At 41.8% G+C, this 20,151-nt stretch overlaps 1 protein-coding gene across 1 annotated transcript in view; it reads left to right on the forward strand.

Moving 5' to 3' along the window:
* tmem145 (transmembrane protein 145) overlaps positions 1–20,151 on the forward strand; it is a gene marked incomplete at its 3' end in the record, with an annotated part of 222,919 nt that overhangs the window by 58,739 nt on the left and 144,029 nt on the right. The window contains exons 4-5 of the mRNA XM_083886994.1: positions 4,916–5,002; positions 14,090–14,191. Of these exons, the coding sequence (XP_083743120.1) occupies positions 4,916–5,002; positions 14,090–14,191 (189 nt within the window). The remainder of the gene's footprint in view (positions 1–4,915; positions 5,003–14,089; positions 14,192–20,151) is intronic.

Here is a 20,151-nt window from a genome sequence, read left to right on the forward strand (position 1 = left end):
GATCAGTGTTTTTCATACAAGGAAATAAAGATGTTCTCAAATGTCTTTGCAGACAACCAGAAAATATTCACATTCAAGAAGCTGATATTAATTACTGAAGAAACACTGAAACTCTAATACGCCACAAATACAGCCTTATTTTCTAATTTAGACGCATCAAAGGCCCCATGACTCCAATTACAAGCAATTGCAAACTCCATGCAGAAAGGCCCTTGTTCCAACTGGGGCTCAAACTTGAGTGTTTGTGCTGCAAAGGCAAGAGCGCTAACCACTACGTGTGATAAGGATTCGATGCCGTGTGGCCCGACATAGACAAAGACATAGACATAGACAAAAGCATAAAGAATATTAAATTAGACAAAAATAAGGTTAATTAAAAGTTATAAGCAGAAAGATAAATGTCACTGAAATATGGTAAGTGAAACTAAAATGTTAAGTGTTAAAATGTGGCCCACCACGGCTAAAAAGGGCGCAAGTCGGCCCAGTGCAAAACGAGTAAAACATGACATTTTTTTTTTTTCAAAAACATGCTTGAAATGAAATGGCCATATCTTCTTCAAATATTATCCGATTTACATGTGCATTGTTGGACATTGTTGGAAAGCTTAGAAATCACACTTTCTCTGTATAGAATCTGTAAATAATTCAAAATATCCCCCGGCAGACTTGTGACCGGTTTTGCCATGGCTGGCCACACATTTTAAAAAGTTTAAACAAATATATTTACATATATAAAATATACACCTTCTAACATCATAAATAACAAAAACAGAAGAAAGTGCTTACTTTTTTTGCAAGGAATTATTGCAAATGTGATCTTCGTCACTTTGCCTGGAGCTAGATTATAGGCACCAGTCAGGCTGGTTTTAAATATTTATGAAGCTGCTGATCTTGGAAGATAATCTAGATATACTTTTCTCAGAAGGTGCCAAAAATGGAACATGAAGCAAAACATCCACCAAGCAGCAACTGTGAAGACAAATCCTCCTCTTTGACTAGAGAGGTCAGAGGAGAATTGTCTGACTCGTTGGAGCTGACAGAAAGGCTGTGGTAACTCGGATTAACATGCCTGAGCAGAGGAGCATGTCAGAATACACAGCACATCAAATGTTGTAGAACAGATGGGTGTCAACCAGGAAGACAAAATCTGAGGCTGCTGTAGAGACAGGCTCACCACAGCAGGACGGATGATGAGTCAAACACAGACAGCTCACAAAGTCTGCTGAGTCACACACACACACACACACACACACACACACACACACACACACACACACACACACACACACACACACACACACACACACACACACACACACACACACACACACTTTTTTTTTTTAAATTGCAATTTGCAAATTTAATCATTTCAAATTGCAAAGACGGCAGTTTAAAGGTCACATATTATGCAAAATAAACGTTTTAATCATTTAAATATATATTATACTTATATTTGGGATTCTTGAGGCCCTATCAGTCGGCAAAGTGTGAAAAAGATCACTCACTCATGTTTTTGTGGTCCTCCTCAGTCTAAGTACAGGAGATAAAACACACAATGTTGACTTCCACGCTCACTGGGACGTCACAATGTGCAAAATTCCTGGAATTGCTGTCTCGTGGAGCTCTGCTTTGTCCGTAAAACATGCAAGGGTGCTGGCAAGGGCAACGGTATCAGGAAATCCACAAAGTCTGTGAAAAGTTCTATTCTTGGCTACACAGTGCAGCACAGAGTTCTACGCAAACTTCCAGCCTCAGAGATGTATCTGTCCAGTGAAAACATGTTATATATGTGGCCAGCCATGGCAAAACCGGTCAAAAGTTAACCGAGGGACATTTTGAGTTATTTACAAATTCTGAAAGCTTTCCAACAATGTCCAACACATGCAAATCGGATAATATGAAGATATGTCCATTTCAATGTAGGCACTCCTCAAACTGCGTTAGGGAGAATTTTAGCCTCAAAGATTTGCACCTTCTAAGAGCCAAGAGGCAGAATCATCACATTTACATAGCACAACCCCCTCCTGGTCTAAGCTGTCAGTGAAACCACACCCTGCTCTGTATGAGCACAGATACTATTGTTGTGTGCTACACAAAACAATACATATACAATACATTAAAAAACTGGACATAATATCCTCTTAAGATTTGAAATGAAATAACTTAAAAAAATACATGTTGTAAAAAAATTACACTCGTGAAAATTCCTTTATATATCATTGGTTCTTTGAAAAAGAGATTTCAGTTTAATAGATCATATAGGAGACAAACACAGTGATAATTGAGAGATGAAATAAAGTTAATATGATTTACAGAAAGTCTGCAAGAATTATTTAAACAAAATTATGCATTTGCATAAGTTTATGCACCACAAAAGAAAACATTTGTGCATCCTCCTTTTGCAGAAATAATAGCATCTAAACACTTCCAATACCTTCCAAATAGAGTCTGAATTCTGGCGGAAGTACTATTCTTCTTTGCAAAACATCAGTTCAGTCAGGTTTGATGGTTTGCCCTGGCACAACTTCAACTTTGTCACTGATTCCTGGACATTGTTCTCCAGAATCTGCTGATATTGCAGACTTTCTGTAAATCATCCATCCATCCATCCATTATCTACCGCTTTATCCTCCACCAGAGGGTCGCGGGGGGCCTATCTCAGCTGACATTGGGCGATAGGCGGAGTACACCCTGCACAGTTCGCCAGTCCATCGCAGGGCTACATATAGAGACAAACAACCATTCACTCACACTCTCACACCTACGGTCAATTTAGAGTGACCAATTCACCTAATCCCCATATCGCATGTTTTTGGACTGTGGGAGAAAGCCGGAGAACCCGGAGAAAACCCATGCACACACCGGGAGAACATGCAAACTCCTTGCAGAAGGCCCTTGTTCCGAAGTTGTCCCAAACGGGCTTCGAACCCAGGAACCCGGGTCTTCTTGCTGCAAAGGCCAGAAGCACTCTTATGGTGTAGTGGTTGTTAGCACAACCACTACACCAACCGTGGGCTCTGTAAATCTTACAAACTTTATTTCACTTCTCAAATATCACTGCGTTTGTCTCCTATATGATATATTTAACTGAAATTTCTCATCCAAAAACTAATGATTTAAGGAAAATCATGAAAATTTACAGGGGTGCCCAAACTTTTGCATAGCACTGTATTTCAAATCAAAGGGACACGCATTTCTAATATCAAATCAAACTGCAGACACTAATGAAATACATTGAAGTCGCTCTGTGGTGTAGTGTGGATGGATCAGTCTGTTACTGAATGAGCTGATGATGTGCTAATAACTCTTAGCTCGTTGCTAAATCATGAGCATCACAGTCAATACTTCATACACAAAGTTGTGTCATTTACACATGATTCAAGCACATCAGCACATGTTTGTGCTGGAGCTCGTGAATAGCAATAACAAGAAAAAACGTCCCTGTATGTGACTGAACACCAACGTTACATAGATTAACGACGTTAATGAAAACTCACCCATAAGAATATAGTGGTGCTGGCGTCACGTCAGCATCTCAGACAACTACTGTGTCTGTCCTGCTCTCTTTCTGCCACCGAATAATCCATCCGTTTGTTGTTTTTGTGAAGATGAAGTCTGCTAACACGTTAGCATAAAGATCGCTAGCTTAAAATGCTAATGAGTCCACTCACCGGGCAGAAGTGAGATCTGTGTCTGTCTTTGTTAAGAAGTTCAGCCACAGTTTAGTTATTGTCCGGTTCTACTTGCCTTCCTTTGGTCAACAAAGCTTTGATGACGACTGCTTTGATGACAATCACGCTTTGATTTCGCACTACAAACGCTCAATAACTGTTGAGTGTCGATCTAACTTACTATCCACAGCCATGCTGTCGCCACTTATCACCTATTGTCATGCACCGTCGTCCCAACCCCCGCTCTGTATACCCCATAGTAATGTCCGTTTACCCGTTGTTCCTGCGTTTCACCGTAATGCATAGAGTGACCACGATTTTGGCTTCTCGCGATCATAAAAACATTAGAATCGAAGAAAAACGATTAATGCGCAGCGGGGCGTGTATGTAACTTCCTATGCTAGAAAAACACCTTGAATGCACCAGTGTTACGGCAGCTGCAAGTGACGTGTGTGGATCAATAATGAGGAGAGAACGTGGAAACATGACAGAAAGGCAGCCTTTGGTTGAGAAGAAATGTAGGACAACATCTACATCTTTCTGCAGTGCTTTCAAACGCATGCTCTTCATATTATTGATCCACACGTCACTCGCTAACTGCAGGCACGTAACTGGTGCGTTCAAGGTGGTTTTCTAGCATAGGAATTTACATACACGATCAACAACAAAGGGCTTGAGAAGCTTGTGAACATTTTTTTCATAAATAAAATATATCCACTGGACACACAAGTCCTCTCTCCTCTGAGGCTGGAAGAACATACTCGGAAAAATCGCGTATTTTATCGCCTATACTTACACTAAGTGCAACCACTAAAACATGACTGAGTCTTGTTTTTTCACATTTTGGGGACTGGTATGGCCCCTTGAGTCCCAAATATCAGTACTAAAATGATTAAAAAGTTGATTTTGCACAATATGGGCCCTTTAAGTAGCCATGTGTATTCTCCATGACTGTTAGCTGATTGGCCGAAACAACAACAAAAGCTCTGGAATGTGAGATCGCCACACCCAAACTAGGAATGATTCACAGCGATCATCCATCCATCCATCCATTATCTACCGCTTTATCCTCCACCAGAGGGTCACGGGGGGTGCTGTGCCTATCTCAGCAGACATTGGGCGGGTCACATATGACGGCAATGTGCCTGCTAGAGCCTGCAAATTATCACTTTTTGATTGCACACCTTTCCAACTTCTTCTCATCCATGTTCTTATGAGTGCTCTCTTTTTTCCACCTCTGACAGAACTGCTACCAGAAGGAGGCAGTGCTGAGGCCTGAGAACAACCAGGTCATCAACCTCACCACACGCTACACCTGGTCTGGCTGTGTGGTAAGAACACACGAAACACCTGAACATATCAATCTGAACTGAGGAACAAAGATGACCTGTGACTTCTTTGCATTGTGATATACTGTTATGTGTCTTACAGAGAATTCCATCACAGGGTTGGTTGGTTTGGTACCGTGAAATAATTTTTACTAATGAGAGAATGTCAAAATAAATCAGATTAAAGGGTAACTAAACTCCCTATTCTGAGGCTTACTGTACCCAATGCTTGATTTTGAAAACGTAATAAGAAGTGTGCTGAAAGCTGAGAGAGAGTGGGGATCAGTGTATGGGGCATGGTCTAGTTGACACCAAGTTGCAGCTGTGTGTAAAATCCGCACTGTGAACAAGTGTCCTCTAAATTGCTCACTCAGCTTTTATGGTAAATGGTTTGGTTTGTACTTATATAGTGATTTTCTAGTCTTGATGACCACTCAAAGCTGCTTTACACTACACTTTTGCCATTCACTCACACTCATACACCGTCTATGTGCAGTGCATATCCTATCACTCATCTTTCATACCCATGCAGCACAGTAGACAAGCCGAACCTGGGATCCATCGTCTCTCACAGTGTCAAGAGACTTCTTGACATTAGAGCATCTCAAAAAACATTGCCAAACTTTGATGTGGGTGATCAAGCCTCGGGTCTTCCTCCTCCACTGGCGTCTGTGCCAGCTTATCTGCTGCACTCACCGGCTGTCATCCCTTGGAGGAAGCGATCCAGAAGACGCGGAAAGAGGGCAGGTGTCTTGGTGAAACTCGAGATCCTCAGACGATCCACCTGTTGGACCGATCCTCGCCTTCCTGTCAGAAGATCTCAGGTGCGGCCGCTGTGTCTTCGTTGGATCCAGCCTGTTGTCCCTTTCTGCTCAGCCACTGGAAGCCTTCACCTGCCGGTGGAGGTCCCCCTCCCAGATGTCGGGTCCGCAACGGCAGCGTGGATCTCAGGAATCTTCGGCCTCTGTGCCGCGTCTCCACCCAGGCCCGCAAGGAGATCACGCTCAGCCTGGCTCTCTTGAATGCTAGATTGCTAGCAAACAAGACTTTTATCTTGAATAACTTCTTCACGTCATGTGAATTGGATTTTATGTTTCTGACAGAGACATGGATTCAAGTCGGTGAGTTTATCCAGTTCTCCGAGTTGCTACCCCTTAACTGTCTCTTTTTTAACTCCCCCCGAACCATTGGCCAGGTGGCTTCCGTATTTAAATCCAGTTTTCAATGTGGATTGTGAAAGACTTTCTGAATCAAATTGGTTCGTTTAATCTTACTCAGTCCGTGTCTGACCCAACACATGAGAAGGGACACACACTGGACCTTATATCATCCTTTGGTCTGCAATTAAATGTCAGTGAGATTTGTGACAAACGTATATCCGAACACATCGCTGTTTTATTTAATATTACACTGCCTCTCTCCTATGTGAAACGGTGCGCCACAAACCGCCGTGTGCGCACAATTAACCCTTCAACCCTGCATTTTATCACTCCGTCCTACATACTCAGGATCATTATGGTATTCTTACTCCTGATGAGTAATTTTAATCGTACTTGCGATGACATATTAGATTTGGTGGCTCCTTTTAGGTGTAAACATCCTAAGCCAGTAACAGAGCCATGGCTTAATGAGCCATGGCGCTGAGAAGAAGTGGAAGAAAGATCATCTACATGTTTCTTTGGAAATTTTAAATAACAGTCTATTGCAGTATCAGAAAGCTGTTAAAGCTGCTAAGAGTCAGTTTTTCTCCAATCTTGTGTCAGTTAATAGTCATAAACCTCAGTTCCTGTTCAATACTTTAAATACTCTTTTAAACCCATGTGACCACAATGGTGTTGTCTCACCCTCCTGTGGGCATTAAGGGTACTGTTCTTAAGTGGTTTCAATCATATCTCTCTGATAGAAGCTTCTCTGTCCAGCTGGGCCAGTATACTTTGGTAACTTCCCCCCTGAGCTGTGGGGTGACGCAGGGCTCTATTTTGGGCCCCCTCCTCTTTTCGATATATGTTGCCATTGGGATCCATATTTAGAAAGTACAATGTCTCATTCCATTGCTTTGCAGATGACGTACAAATCTATATGCCTTTAAAAACAAATGACCAAGCCTCTGTCCAGATCTTATTAGACTGCCTCAATGACATTAAATCTTGGATGGAGGTGAACTTTCTCTCCATGAACAAAAATAAAACTGACATGATTTTATTCGGGCAACAAAATCTCTTAGATGGCTATGACAGTACCATAGGCACCCTGAAGCCTTATGGCGCTTTTCCACTAGCTCTACGCTACATGGCACTGAGCGACACGGCACGAAACGGCACGGTTTAGTCGTGTTCCCACTACAGAGAACGTACCTTCTCAACGTGGGCGTGGTTATCGCAACACGGCTACAACGCGGCTGCGCGAAACTGCTGTGACGTCTTATACGCGAGACACACACTCACATAAACAATGGAGGACGTCGTTCTGTTGCTCGGTCTGTGGCATTTGTTCACACGCAGAACAGAATATCGCCAGAAAAAGCTACAGGCGGCAAGAAGAAATACTGTGGAGGAGTCCAGAAAAGTTTGGGAAGTCATACAACATGAAACTGAAGAGGAGATGTTACGAGATGACGAGTGAGGGTAAGCTAAATATAGTTGCTATCGCTAACTAGCTCATATACAGTACTGTGCAGAAACTCTGTTGTTTTTTTGAGTATGTAATACTCAAGCATGTCTTGAATAAACCTGGCGATTTACCAGTAACATTAATTAAGCTTCCACTCCAGTATTAACAGAGCTGTGTTATTGTTCAAGTGTAAGGGTAGATCACACTAAATACTTGACACCTGTAGAGGATGTTTTTTTTAAACAACAAAAAACTGCATACACATATTCTGAATGTGTTCCAGTAAAGTGAAATAGAAATAATGATCCTCTATTGTCATTATAGCATTGTTCAAGCAACAAATCTAATGGTGGCCTAAGACTTCTACATAGTACTGTACAAGTGTACAGCGTAGTAATGACTGAAAGCAACCTCTATTTTTGGTATTCTGGTATTAACGTAAGCATGCTGCCTGTGTGTTTCAGATGGTTCTGTCACTCCTGAAAAGGAATGACTGTGATGTCCAGCTGGTGAAATCCATGGTGGTGACCTGCTGTGCTCTGCATAACCTGTGTGAAAATCATGGTGAGCCTTATGACACTGAATGAGATGCACACACAGCAGCTACAGTGGTTGAACCTGTGGTGGCAGTGGCACAGGGTGTAGAGGAGGGCAGAGATGTATGTGAGGGCCTGATGTGTCACTTGTTATGAATTTGAAAAATGCTTTATTATTGTACTGTTTTTCACTGAATTATGAATAAAAGTTTGTACTTTCTGCAGAGATGTCTCCTTTTGTCTGTATACGTTTTGTTTGTAAAGGCTGCCACAATTAAAAGAAAAATAAAAGAAATACGCATGATGTAATCACATAAGTCACATTGTTATTCAAACAAAAAAACACAGCAAACCAAAGTTAAAGTGCAACACAGCAAATCACAGGACAGAAACAGTGTAGCAGTTTGAAAACAAAGGAAAGAATGTAGTTCATGTCAATGTAGTATTTGCTGTAAGTACTTCAGTGGACTGATAAGAATCAGAATTTACTTTATTGATCCCCAGAGGGAAATTCTTCTATTACAAAAAGCACTTGAATAAAAATGAGAAACAAGAAAGGTGAAAGATAGATACATACTTCAAATATCAAATAAAATATATCTAAGTGTGTGAAGGAGAGTTCAATATTTTCCAGATCATGGACTATATTATTATCTTCAATACCAGTTCCTCCCCCACAATGTGGCTGTATCCACTCTGTCCATCACAGTTGATATGCGGCTAAATGGTGACATCACAAACGCACCCTCTTCTGCTTACTCTTCTGTGCTGTAACCTTTGGTGCTGGGCATGTGAAGTATTATTGCCTCATCAGAACAGAAAGGCCTGATTTTTTCAAAAAGATACGTCTGCCTGTCCATGGTCAGTCCACCTAGACTGACCATGGACAGGCAGACGTATCTTTCCTGTCCTGGCCCTAGGTGGGGCCAGGACAGGAAAGATACTGTCAACAGGGGGCAGAACTCCTGGGTTGCGCAGTAGCTGAAACTCGATAGGCTCTGCATCACTGTGAGTTTGAGCAAGCACCACACCTGGTCTGTTGGCATCAAAGCTGTGACAGAATAGAAGCACACAACAGGATATTTAAAACATGGCTCACTGTTCACATGGAACACCATCATGTCCATTTGTGATTTTTTTATTCATAAAATGCAGAATTTTGAATATAAATACCTAAAGTGCTGATAACTCTTGATCTGTGGGAGCTTTAGAAAGTAGGGACTCAGATGTGTCTGCCAGTCGATGGTCTTTACTATCACTCTGCCATCTGCCGTTCCAACAAGCTGCGGAATATTGAGGCGACTTTCAGGAGAGCTGTGTTCCACTACCTGTTGACAGCAAGAACCACAATGAAAATAATTATTTTACTTTCCCCCCCAAAAAATCACATTTTACACATTACATATTGCAGTCTGTATATGCATTTGGCTATTGTATAAAAATAAATTTATACACATACCAAGAGCCTTAGCCGACCTCATGTATTGACGCCACACTGAGGCCTTGGACACATGGGTTGGCAGCAACTTAACATGCCAATCCTTATGCCCAGGATTCTGAAAAAAAAAAAAAAATACTTGTTTCAGATCATGGTTCCTGTTAACAGGCACTTTATCACTGAATCAGTATAGATTGATCAGTAGTACTGCTTGAATGATGTGTTAATGCCACACCTTTATGTGCATGAATTGCACGTGTAATTAGCACGTTCATCACACATTGTGTTAATCACATGTGTGATTCATGCATGCAAAGGTGTGGCATTCACACATCATTCAATGCAATGTTATGTTTCGAACACGGGAGTTTCGTCTCAAAGCATTTGAATTATCAAACTGAACCTGCGGGTGTACAAAATCTCAAAGAGGGCCGTGACATGCTCCCCTTACGGCTTATAATACGCTCATCTGACCGAACAAAAGTTTCGATGTGCGCATCATTCTCATTGTAATAATACAGTACCGAGCTAGCGAGCTAAGCAAGCATAGCTAATAACAATGTAGCCAAACGGCGTTATGAAACGCACAGTGGATTATTAAAAGACAGCGTCCCTATGTGCGTCTGTATGTGACTTTGAATGAACACTAACATAACATAGATAAACAACGTTAATGAAAACTCACCCCATAAGAAACTGAAAGGTATTCCGGCAGACTTCAGTGCCTCCAATCAGATAAGAGGTCCGGGCGTGCTTCCTTTTCGTCTCAGTTTTACGTCTGTTCGCCTCCAAAAGTCCAATTAGATAGGAGATAGCGCGGTGCTGGTGTCACGTCATCATCTCAGACAACTACCGTGTGTGTCCTGCTCTCTTTCAGCCGCGGAATAATCCATCTGTTTGTTGTTTTTGTGACGATAAAGTCTGCTAACACGTTAGCATAAAGATCGCTAGCTTAAAATGCTAACAGTCCACCGTCTCTGTGCTTTCTCTGTCCCTGTCCGTGAAGAAGCTGCTCAGCCACAGCTGACTCATTGTCCTGTTCTCTTTGTCTTCCTTTGTCAAACAAAGCTTTGATGATGTCTGCTTTGATGATAATCACGCTTTAATTTCGCACACACACACACACACACTGCACACATAGCTGGAAAGTTCCAGGCCTATCTCTCCCCTCCCCTCGCTCTCTCTGAGTGAGAGCTGCATATTAATTAGCCATGTGTATGATCGTCAGCTGATTCACAGCGATAAAACAACCTTAATTCAAACACAAAGTTTATGGTTTTAAGACCCACAATACTGTGATTTGAAGCAGGTAGTGGCTTCTTCAAAACTTCAACTTGTGTAATTTTGAAAAAAACGGAAATCCCTAATTTTGAAAAAAAACCAAAACGTTTTCCTGTTTTTCTCGTTTTGCGATCGGCCGACTTGTTCCCGCTTGGTCCGTGGCGGGTCACAAATAAACTGTACATAGGTGGTGGAGTCCTAGGACAGGAGGGAGGAAATAGGTCACATGCTCCTGCCATCTATTGCCTGGACAAGCTGCCCAATCACTCAAAGGAATGCGTGGTTGAACTCAGCACTCTCGTGGTGTGGCGGTCACGTTGTGTCCGGTTCCACTCCTGCTACTGAACATCTTCCACCTGAAGCTCTGCTAGGACAGCTGTGTGCTTCTTTTTCTCTTCCCTACATAACACTATAGAGAAGAAGAAAGGGGTTATTAATCAAACCATTAAGGAAATACACAAATGCTGTAAATCATGTTTATTATTTCTTACCAGTTGCACAGAGCTGTGGTCTGTGGCGAAGTTGGTGCCCCCGACGACGAAGCATCTGATGGCTCTGCTGGGGTGCATGAACACTCCTCACATATGGAATGGGATTCTTGAACAAAAGAAGTGTACACATACGCTGTAATTACACGCATGACAATATATACATTCAGCCACAGACTGAAACACCCTAAAAGAAGGAGCTTTATCCTTATTATTATCCTTTAGCTGCAGGGAGGAATAACATATAACAACATATAACCACGCTCCTCATCCCATGTGCAATATACTGTCTTTTTACAAAAGTGCAATATAGACATATAATATCCGATGCTCATTCTCTGTCTATAATGTAAATATCGAACCCATACTGTATATTCTGGTCTAGTCTGTTTTAACACGTAAAAACATAACTTTACACGGTAGTAAGTCTAATTCATGACTTGTACAAATCTGGTTTCTTTTACAGGTTTACGTAATGTTTTGTTGTAGGTTGAGCACCTAATAGCGACATTGCTAACTAGCTAGCCAACTACGTTCACAGAGATTACCGACACACATGATGTTACTTTTATAATGTCTTGTTTAAGTGAGTTTATTCTCAGCAGTAGTTAAACGTTGCTCTGAGGCTGAAAAAAAACACTTACCGTTGGCGTGTGCGGAGTTCTGGTAAGACCTGCTCGTTACGGGTGGCTCCGTCCAGCTCGCTCTGTATGTTGTCGTCTCTGACTAAACACAGAACAGTCTGGACCTCGTCGTTGGACCATGGAATGTTCTTATGCAGAGTCGCTATGTCGAAGTATTTGCGCGCTACTATTTCTTTTAATAATTGTGGATTTGATTCCTGCATCCTGTGTCGCGCTCATGACGCACCCAGTGACAACACTTCTGGCCAATCAGTGGCCGGCAGTTTTGACTAATCAGCGCATAGTACCTGTGCCACTGACTTGAAGTTGAACCTCGGCAGGGCAGGTACTAAAAATAGTACCTGGTTCCACATTCTACGCTAGTGGAAACACTCGCTAAACCGTGTCGTGTAGCGCAGTGCCGTTGAGAGTTGGGCCGGTGGAAAAGCGCCATTACTGTCACCCATCTGCAAAGAACCTTTGTGTTATTTTGGACAATGACTTTAGGTTCAGGAAGCAGATAAGCTCCATTGTGAAAACAAGCTTCTTCCAGCTAAGATTATTAGAAAAAGTAAAGGCTTATCTCCCCAGGAATGATCTCGAGAAAGTCATTCACTGCAATTCTTTGTTTGTTGGTCTCGACCAGTCAGCACTGCGCTGTTTACAGGTGGTTCAAAACGCAGCCACCGCCTGTTGACTGGAAAGAAACGGCGTGATCATATCAGTCCTGTCCTTGCATCTTTGCACTGGCTGCCTGTCAATTTTAGGATCCAGTTCAAGGTTTTATTAATTATTTTTAAGTGTTTAAATGGTCTGGTACCATCTTACTTATCAGAGCTCGTACAGCCTCACAGTACCTCCAGAGCACTTAGGTCAACAAACCAGCTGCTTCTGGCAGTACCTCGGTCCAGACTCTCTACTCGTGGGGACAGAGCCTTCTCAGTGGCGGCCCCCAAGCTGTGGAACAGCCTACCTTTCCAGGTTAGAGCTGCACAGTCTGTTGAGCACTTTAAAACACTACTAAAAACATATCACTTTTCCCTGGCGTTCAGTCCCAGCTAGGCGAGAATCCTTGGGTTTCCTACTTTATTTATTTTATTTGTACTTTTATTTGTTTTTAATTCTAATTTTAGTTTTTGTTTTAAACTGAGCTCTCACTATTCCTTTATTGTTTTTATTTATTATTATATTGTGTGTGATTATATTGTATTCAAATAACTGTGCAGCACTTTGGTTCAACTGAGGTTGTTTTTAAATGTGCTTTATAAATAAACTTGACTTGACTTGAATATCTTTTAATGGACTTTGTTAACTGGATGTTGATTGTGGCTTGTCATCTTTTTTGTCACATGATGACGTCACATCCATAACCTTATTTGTAGTTGTCATTCAAATCTCATACCAGTGCCTTCTTCTCAATTTAATCATATATTACTTCCTAATAAATGTAATATCTCCCACATCAACAAGCAGGAAAAACACAATGTTAAACTGAAAACTCAGCCACACAAACAAATAGGTTGGACACAATCTTTATTCAGGTATTAAATTAAAAGTAAAGTAAATTAAAAGTAAATGTAATACTAAACAAGGCCCCAAATTTATGCATGATGCGCAGCAGATTTGTTTGTTTTTTGGATTGTATGACTGTAATGAAAGTGACATTGTGGCTATTTTTAGGTACCACACCATATCATGTTATCACTTTACCGCCCAACCCCATTATTTATTTCCCTCTAAATATTCTTTTTTTAGGAGACACATGTAAAGAGGAAAAAGCAGCGAGTGAGAGCTAATGGTCTGTAATGTGTTTTCATAACATTGTGCTAATGCACATTCACCACTGTTAATGATGCAGCCCAGTCAAGATCTGTCTCTCCTGTCATATCTTTTTTTCTTTTTAGAAAAATATTATTTTCAGTAAGCAATGTGACATGTTTGTTTATCACATTATTCCTGTCTGAAAATTTCGGGCTATATGTGGGTTTGATATATGTTTGTATCCTGATATATCACTGATGCACTAGATATATCACTGATGCACTGGTGCATCTCTGAGGTAAAACATGTTTATATAACATACTTCTGTCTCCACCTGTCTCCGTCTCTCTCAGGTGGAAGGAGATGGGAGCGAGGAGGTGCTGAGCTGCGTGGGAGGTCGTAGTTTCCGCTCGGTGAGGGAGCGGTGGTGGTACATTGCTCTCAGCAAGTGTGGGGTAAGCACTGACCTCTCTGACCACACCGCCTCTTTCTTCCATTTTAATGTTTTTTAAGATTTTGCGGCCAAGACAGAAAAGATGTCGGTAGATACTAAGGTGTATAACATTTAAATATAAACACTCAAACCATTATCAAACACAATTCTAATTGAGTTGTGCAGCTCCACATGAGTCTCTGTGTTTCTCAATGCAGTGGTGTTTTAGGTCAAGACGGATGGAGGCAACGGCAACATTGTGCTAGTAAAGCAAGATTGTAAGCAGGTTGGGGTTTCAGAGGTGAAATCTACTGCTCAAAGTAGATAAGTGATAAATGCTTCTTGTCTCCGCCCACCCCCTGGCCACCCCTGCATTGCTGCTGTATACACACACATTTTGGTAGTGATCCGATACCAATTCAATACCAGTCAGTATTGGCGATACAGATTCGATACCGATACTTACGGCGCTCCTTTCACGCTGCTCCGTCCTTTCGTTTGGATTATTAATTTGTTAATTATTAGTTAATAGCAGGGAAGTTCACTTGTCGCACATGTCAATTTTCGTGCAGATCGGACAATGTTGGACTTTACTTCCTGTTTCGGGCGTTCAACTTCCTGTACGGAGGTCATCTTTTACAGACATGTTCAGGAAGGGTCTCCAGTCTCACATATTACGTTTCAGGTGGATACAGCAATCCCTGTTAGAGCAGCATGAAAAACTGTAAAATGGAATTCTGTCTGCTGTTACCAGGGGGCTCTGTTTTCGAAATACAATATTTTTATATAAATGACTTACTCATTTACAAGAAAGAAAGATGGCGGATGTGGCGGACGGACAATCACAGCGTGCTGCTGCTTCAGCGTTTTCTCGATTAAAACCGGAGATTTACAAAACTAGTGCCAGTAAAATAATTGTGGAAGCCGAAATATTGAACTTTCTTGTGGTTAAAATGAGAACTTTAAGCCACGACGAGATTGTTCTGCTGGTGACAAGTAGCTTCACTTCAGAACGGATTGAGGCCGCTAAGAAGGCTCTGTTTGAGGTCTGCCCTAACACGACTCAGCGTTGTATCACCTACAAAGGCCAACAGAAAGACAGTAATAATGTTAAGCTATACATGAGAGTGCTGAATGAGTGTGGGGAGGATGTCCCGAGATTTGTGTCACACTTTCTGGACGATTTGCCACCCGTCTCATTCAACCATATAGATGTTTCAACACTGCTTGGCAGAATGGAACAATTAAACGAAGAGATCTGTTGCATGAAGAGAACCCTGGAAATCCAGTCAAATGTTTGTGAAAGTTTGCGGGAGGTGACGGCGACCATTGATGGGCGATTGACCGCTGTGGAGCAGCCGCTCCCCCCAGCGACGGAACCCGTGGCTGCCGAACGGATTTCAGACGCAACTGTCCAGAGGGAGACGGTGACCAAAGCCCTAACACAAACTGTCCAGCAGGAGACCACATCTTTGACTCCAACTGTGGCGGCCCGGTCATCAGGGCAAACACAATCTCCTGCCTGGACCACGGTAGTGAAGAAAGCGGGTCGTGTTAAGCCAGCACCGGGAAACCCTGCGGTGCAGCACATGTTATGTTTCTCTTCTATTGAAGGAGAAACTGTACTTAAGCTAAGGACTCGTATGCAGACAGGACACAAAGAGAGTTTTACGGGTTTTATTATAAAAAGGTAAGAAGATCACAACTGGAGATACGGTGAGTATGTATGTGTATGTGAGTCAGTCTGCAGATGGAAGTCGGAGGAACAGCCGTTCCTTCGTGGCAGGTATCAAAGTTCGTGGTATCGTTCCAATGGAACGGACTCACTCTGATATCAGTCTGTAGTCTGGAGACGAAGACAGGAAGCGGAGAATGGTGCTTCCACGGAGGGAAGCGGCAAGGAGAAAACGTCTCAGCCGAGACGATGACGACGGCGGCGGGAGCACACGGAGGACGGGAAGGTCCGTGGGCAAACAGCGGCTGCTGTGGAACGAGGAGGCGACGAGGAGGAAGCAGGCGGAAGACGAAGGAGTACCAGGTGAGTAGACGTGGGAACTCCGTGTCAATGGCAGCCGGCAGGAGACGGGGAGACCTGAGAGGACACGAAGGTAAGTGTCGGCTAGAGTCAACGTTTCTTAGAGCTAGTAAACACAGTAGTTACCGGCGGTAGCGAAACTACACTCTGACGCTGGTGTCACGGCAGAGCCTGGCTTAAGAGCACTCCTGATTGAGTCACGTGAGGAAGACCTAGGGAATGGCAGCGCCGTAGATATCCTCCCGTCCTTCGCCAACAATTAATAACAATTAAACTATGTAAACTCTACGTGAAAGTATAGTTAATATCGTAAACAGTCGGTTCTCCCGCACAACCCAAAGTTACACTGAGTTATAAGGTCTGCGGCACAATGAGTCAGGGGAAACGAAGTGTACAAACACGTTTGAAGACCTCAGCTACCATGGAAGCTAACCCTGCTAGCCCCTCCAGTGGAGAAGCTAACCAGAGAAACGGCACAGGGGATATCCTCGCGGAAATTGCAAAGGTGAACGCAACTCTGAATAAAGTGGCGAGCGATGTATTGACAATCAAGTCAGACACAACAGAGCTCAAAAATAATGTAAGTGCTTTGCAAACTCGTCTCGAAGAGGCGGAAAATCGCATCGGTGACATGGAAGATAGCACAGCCAGCATGGCTAATGATAACAAAGTGCTAAGTCAGAAAGTGGAACAACTATGGAGTTGTGTCGATGATCAGGAAAATCGAGGGAGACGCAAAAACATTAGGCTGATTGGACTGAAAGAAGGAAAAGAAACAGGGAATACAATGAATGAATACGTAAAGAAGATACTGAATGAAGGATTGGGACTACAGGGGGATGAGTATGAGATCGAGAGGAGCCACAGAAGTGGGGGGCCACGGCCAGGTAATAATAATCCACCACGGGTGATACTGGTGAAATTTCTACATTACACGGCCCGCCAGAAAGGCTGCGAAAAAAGAGAGAGGAATACGATGGGAGGACTGCACACTCTCCATCTACGAGGATATGACCAAAGAAAATATGACAGTTCTCCCCAATAATGAAGGCTCTGTGGGATCAGCAGGTGAAACACACTCTGGCACACCCGGCAATCCTGAGGTTTACATGGAAGGGGGAGAGACTGAGTTTGACCGACCCGAAGAAGACTGAGACCTTTGTTCGGGAAAATATTCAAAACGCGGAGAACGAATGACTGTGTGATATGAACATATGGGAGAGTGGAACTTTATTTTGAAGATATGGCGGGGACACGGATTCTCAGGGCGCTGCTGCAACCAGACGGTTGACGTAAGAAGGAGGAGGAACCGTCTACAGGACCTACACAGACCGGAATCACATCAGGCCTAAGGCTTAGTATACTGTCATGTTCTCTTTAAAGACAGTGTTTTTTGAGTTATTGTTATTTTGTATTTTGTATTGGAGGTGTTTTTGTTATTATTTTCATGATGGCAGGAGAAAGGCATTAATGTGTATTGAAGAAGTGAGGGGTAGATTTGTGGATGAGGGCAAAAGAAGGCAGGTGTATATACTCTTTGGGGGCAATGGGTAGTGGACATATCAACATAGTAACATGGAATATTAACGGCTGCGGTTCACCAATTAAACGTAAAAGAATACTCACCTATCTTAAATCTAAAGGCACAGATATTGCATATATTCAGGAGATACACTTTAGAGACCAAGATGAAGCTATAAAAATGAAACGGGACTGGGTTGGCCAAGTTTTTCATAATTCAGTATCAAGCAAGAGCTGTGGGGTTGTTATCCTTGTCAACAAAAAGTTGAATTTTGTTGTGTCGAATCAATTTAAAGACTCTCATGGACGAATTTTAGTTGTGGAAGCACTTATTAATGGAGTTAAAGTGGTACTTTGCAATGTATATGCTCCAAACAAAGAAAACACATCTTTTTTTAAAGAGGTCAATAAAATATTAGGAAATGTAGATGGCCAGATTATCTTGGGGGGAGATTTTAATCAAACAATAGATCGCAGAAAATTCAGAGTAGGTACATCCCCCAGAGACAGAGCAGCGCTGGATACTCTACGGGAAGAACTGGGCTTGATAGATATCTGGAGACTTGTGAATCAGAAAGAACGGGAATACACATTTTATTCTCATTCTCACAGATCTTACTCACAAATAGATTTTTTTTGATAAATAGCTCACTTGTTGATTTGGTGATAGACTGCAATATAGGAGTTATAGCAATAACAGACCATGCACCTGTTGAATTACATATAGATTTGCGTTCTGATAAAGGTAAAGTTGGAAGATGGAGATTAAATACATGTCTACTACAAGATGAACAATTTGCGGCAAAACTTGGTGGGGATATTAAGGTATTTTTAGAAATTAACAAGGGAACAACTGAAAGATTAGCCCCTGTTTGGGATGCACTTAAGGCATTTATTAGAGGGAAATGTATAGCTTATAGCTCATGGAAGAAAAGGGACAATAAGAAAAAAGTACAACAATTAGAAGAGGAAATAGGTCAATTAGATAAGCGGCTAGCTGAACAATATGATGAAGAAGGTTTCAGGAAAATCTGTCGACTAAAATTTGAGCTACATGAAATATATTATAAAAAAGCGGAGTATTCACTATTTAGGCTCAAAACACATTTTTATGAAAATGGTGAAAAGACTGGACGATTATTGGCAAGACAACTAAAACGTTTGGATTCAAATAATACCATTACAGCAATTAGAAAAGATGATAAGCTATTTACATCAGCTGACAAAATTAATGAAGTTTTCAAACATTTTTATGAAGATTTGTACACGTCCACATGTTCGGCTAATGACGAAGACCTGAACTCCTTCTTCCAAAAGGTGGAGTTACCACAGCTTTCCTTAGGGGAAAAGGATAGTTTGGATACTCCCATAACAGAAGCTGAAGTTAGAACTGCAATTAAGGGTATGAAAACCAGGAAATCACCTGGTGTGGATGGCTTCCCGGTGGAGTACTATAAGAAATATGTTGATATTCTTTGTCCATTTCTTACAGAGGTTTTTCAAGAGGCCTTTCCATATGGTTCACTCCCAGAATGAGGCCATTATATCATCATTATCATTAATACCAAAAAAAGATAAGGATTCAACAGACCCAGCTAACTATAGACCCATAAGCCTAATAAATGTTGACAGCAAAATATTATCCAAGACACTAGAATTACGATTAGGTCAGGTCTTACCTAAGATTATTCACAAAGATCAAGTGGGTTTTATAAAATATAGATCATCAGCTGATAATATGAGGAGATTATTACACTTAATTTGGATGAATAGAACAAACCCCCAGCCTGTTTCAGCCATATCACTGGATGCGCAGAAAGCTTTTGATAGGGTGGAATGGTCTTTTTTATTTATTACTCTCTCAAAATTTGGGTTTGGGGATAGTTTTTGCAGATGGATAAGAGTCTTATACTCAAACCCTAAAGCTGCTGTCTTTACCAACGGAATAATATCTCAGTTTTTCAGTATTACCAGGTCAACGAGACAGGGGTGCAGCTTGAGCCCATTATTGTTCACAATTTTCTTAGAACCATTAGCTGCATTGATTAGAGCAGAGTCAAGAATTAAGGGAGTAATTGGAGGAGGCAGGGAACACAAATTATTTCTTTATGCTGATGAAATTCTGGTATTGAGTTGAGATCTGACCAGTTCTGTGTCAGTCTTACTAGAAATTATCGAAACATATTCTAAAGTCTCTGGTTATTGTATCAATTGGCACAAATCAGAAGCTATGCCAGTATCTCAAACATGCTCATGCAGTCAGCTATCTACCTTTAATTTCAATTGGTTACCAAAAGGGATGAAATATTTGGGTATAGATTTAGATCAAGACATACGGGAAATTATGACAACTAACATGGAAAAACTATTGGATAAAATTCAAGTTAATTTGGACAACTGGAGTAAACTACGTATGACTTTATGGG

The sequence above is a fragment of the Microchirus variegatus genome (genome assembly GCF_963457635.1).
Source record: "Microchirus variegatus genome assembly, chromosome: 1".
Lineage (NCBI taxonomy): Eukaryota > Metazoa > Chordata > Actinopteri > Pleuronectiformes > Soleidae > Microchirus > Microchirus variegatus.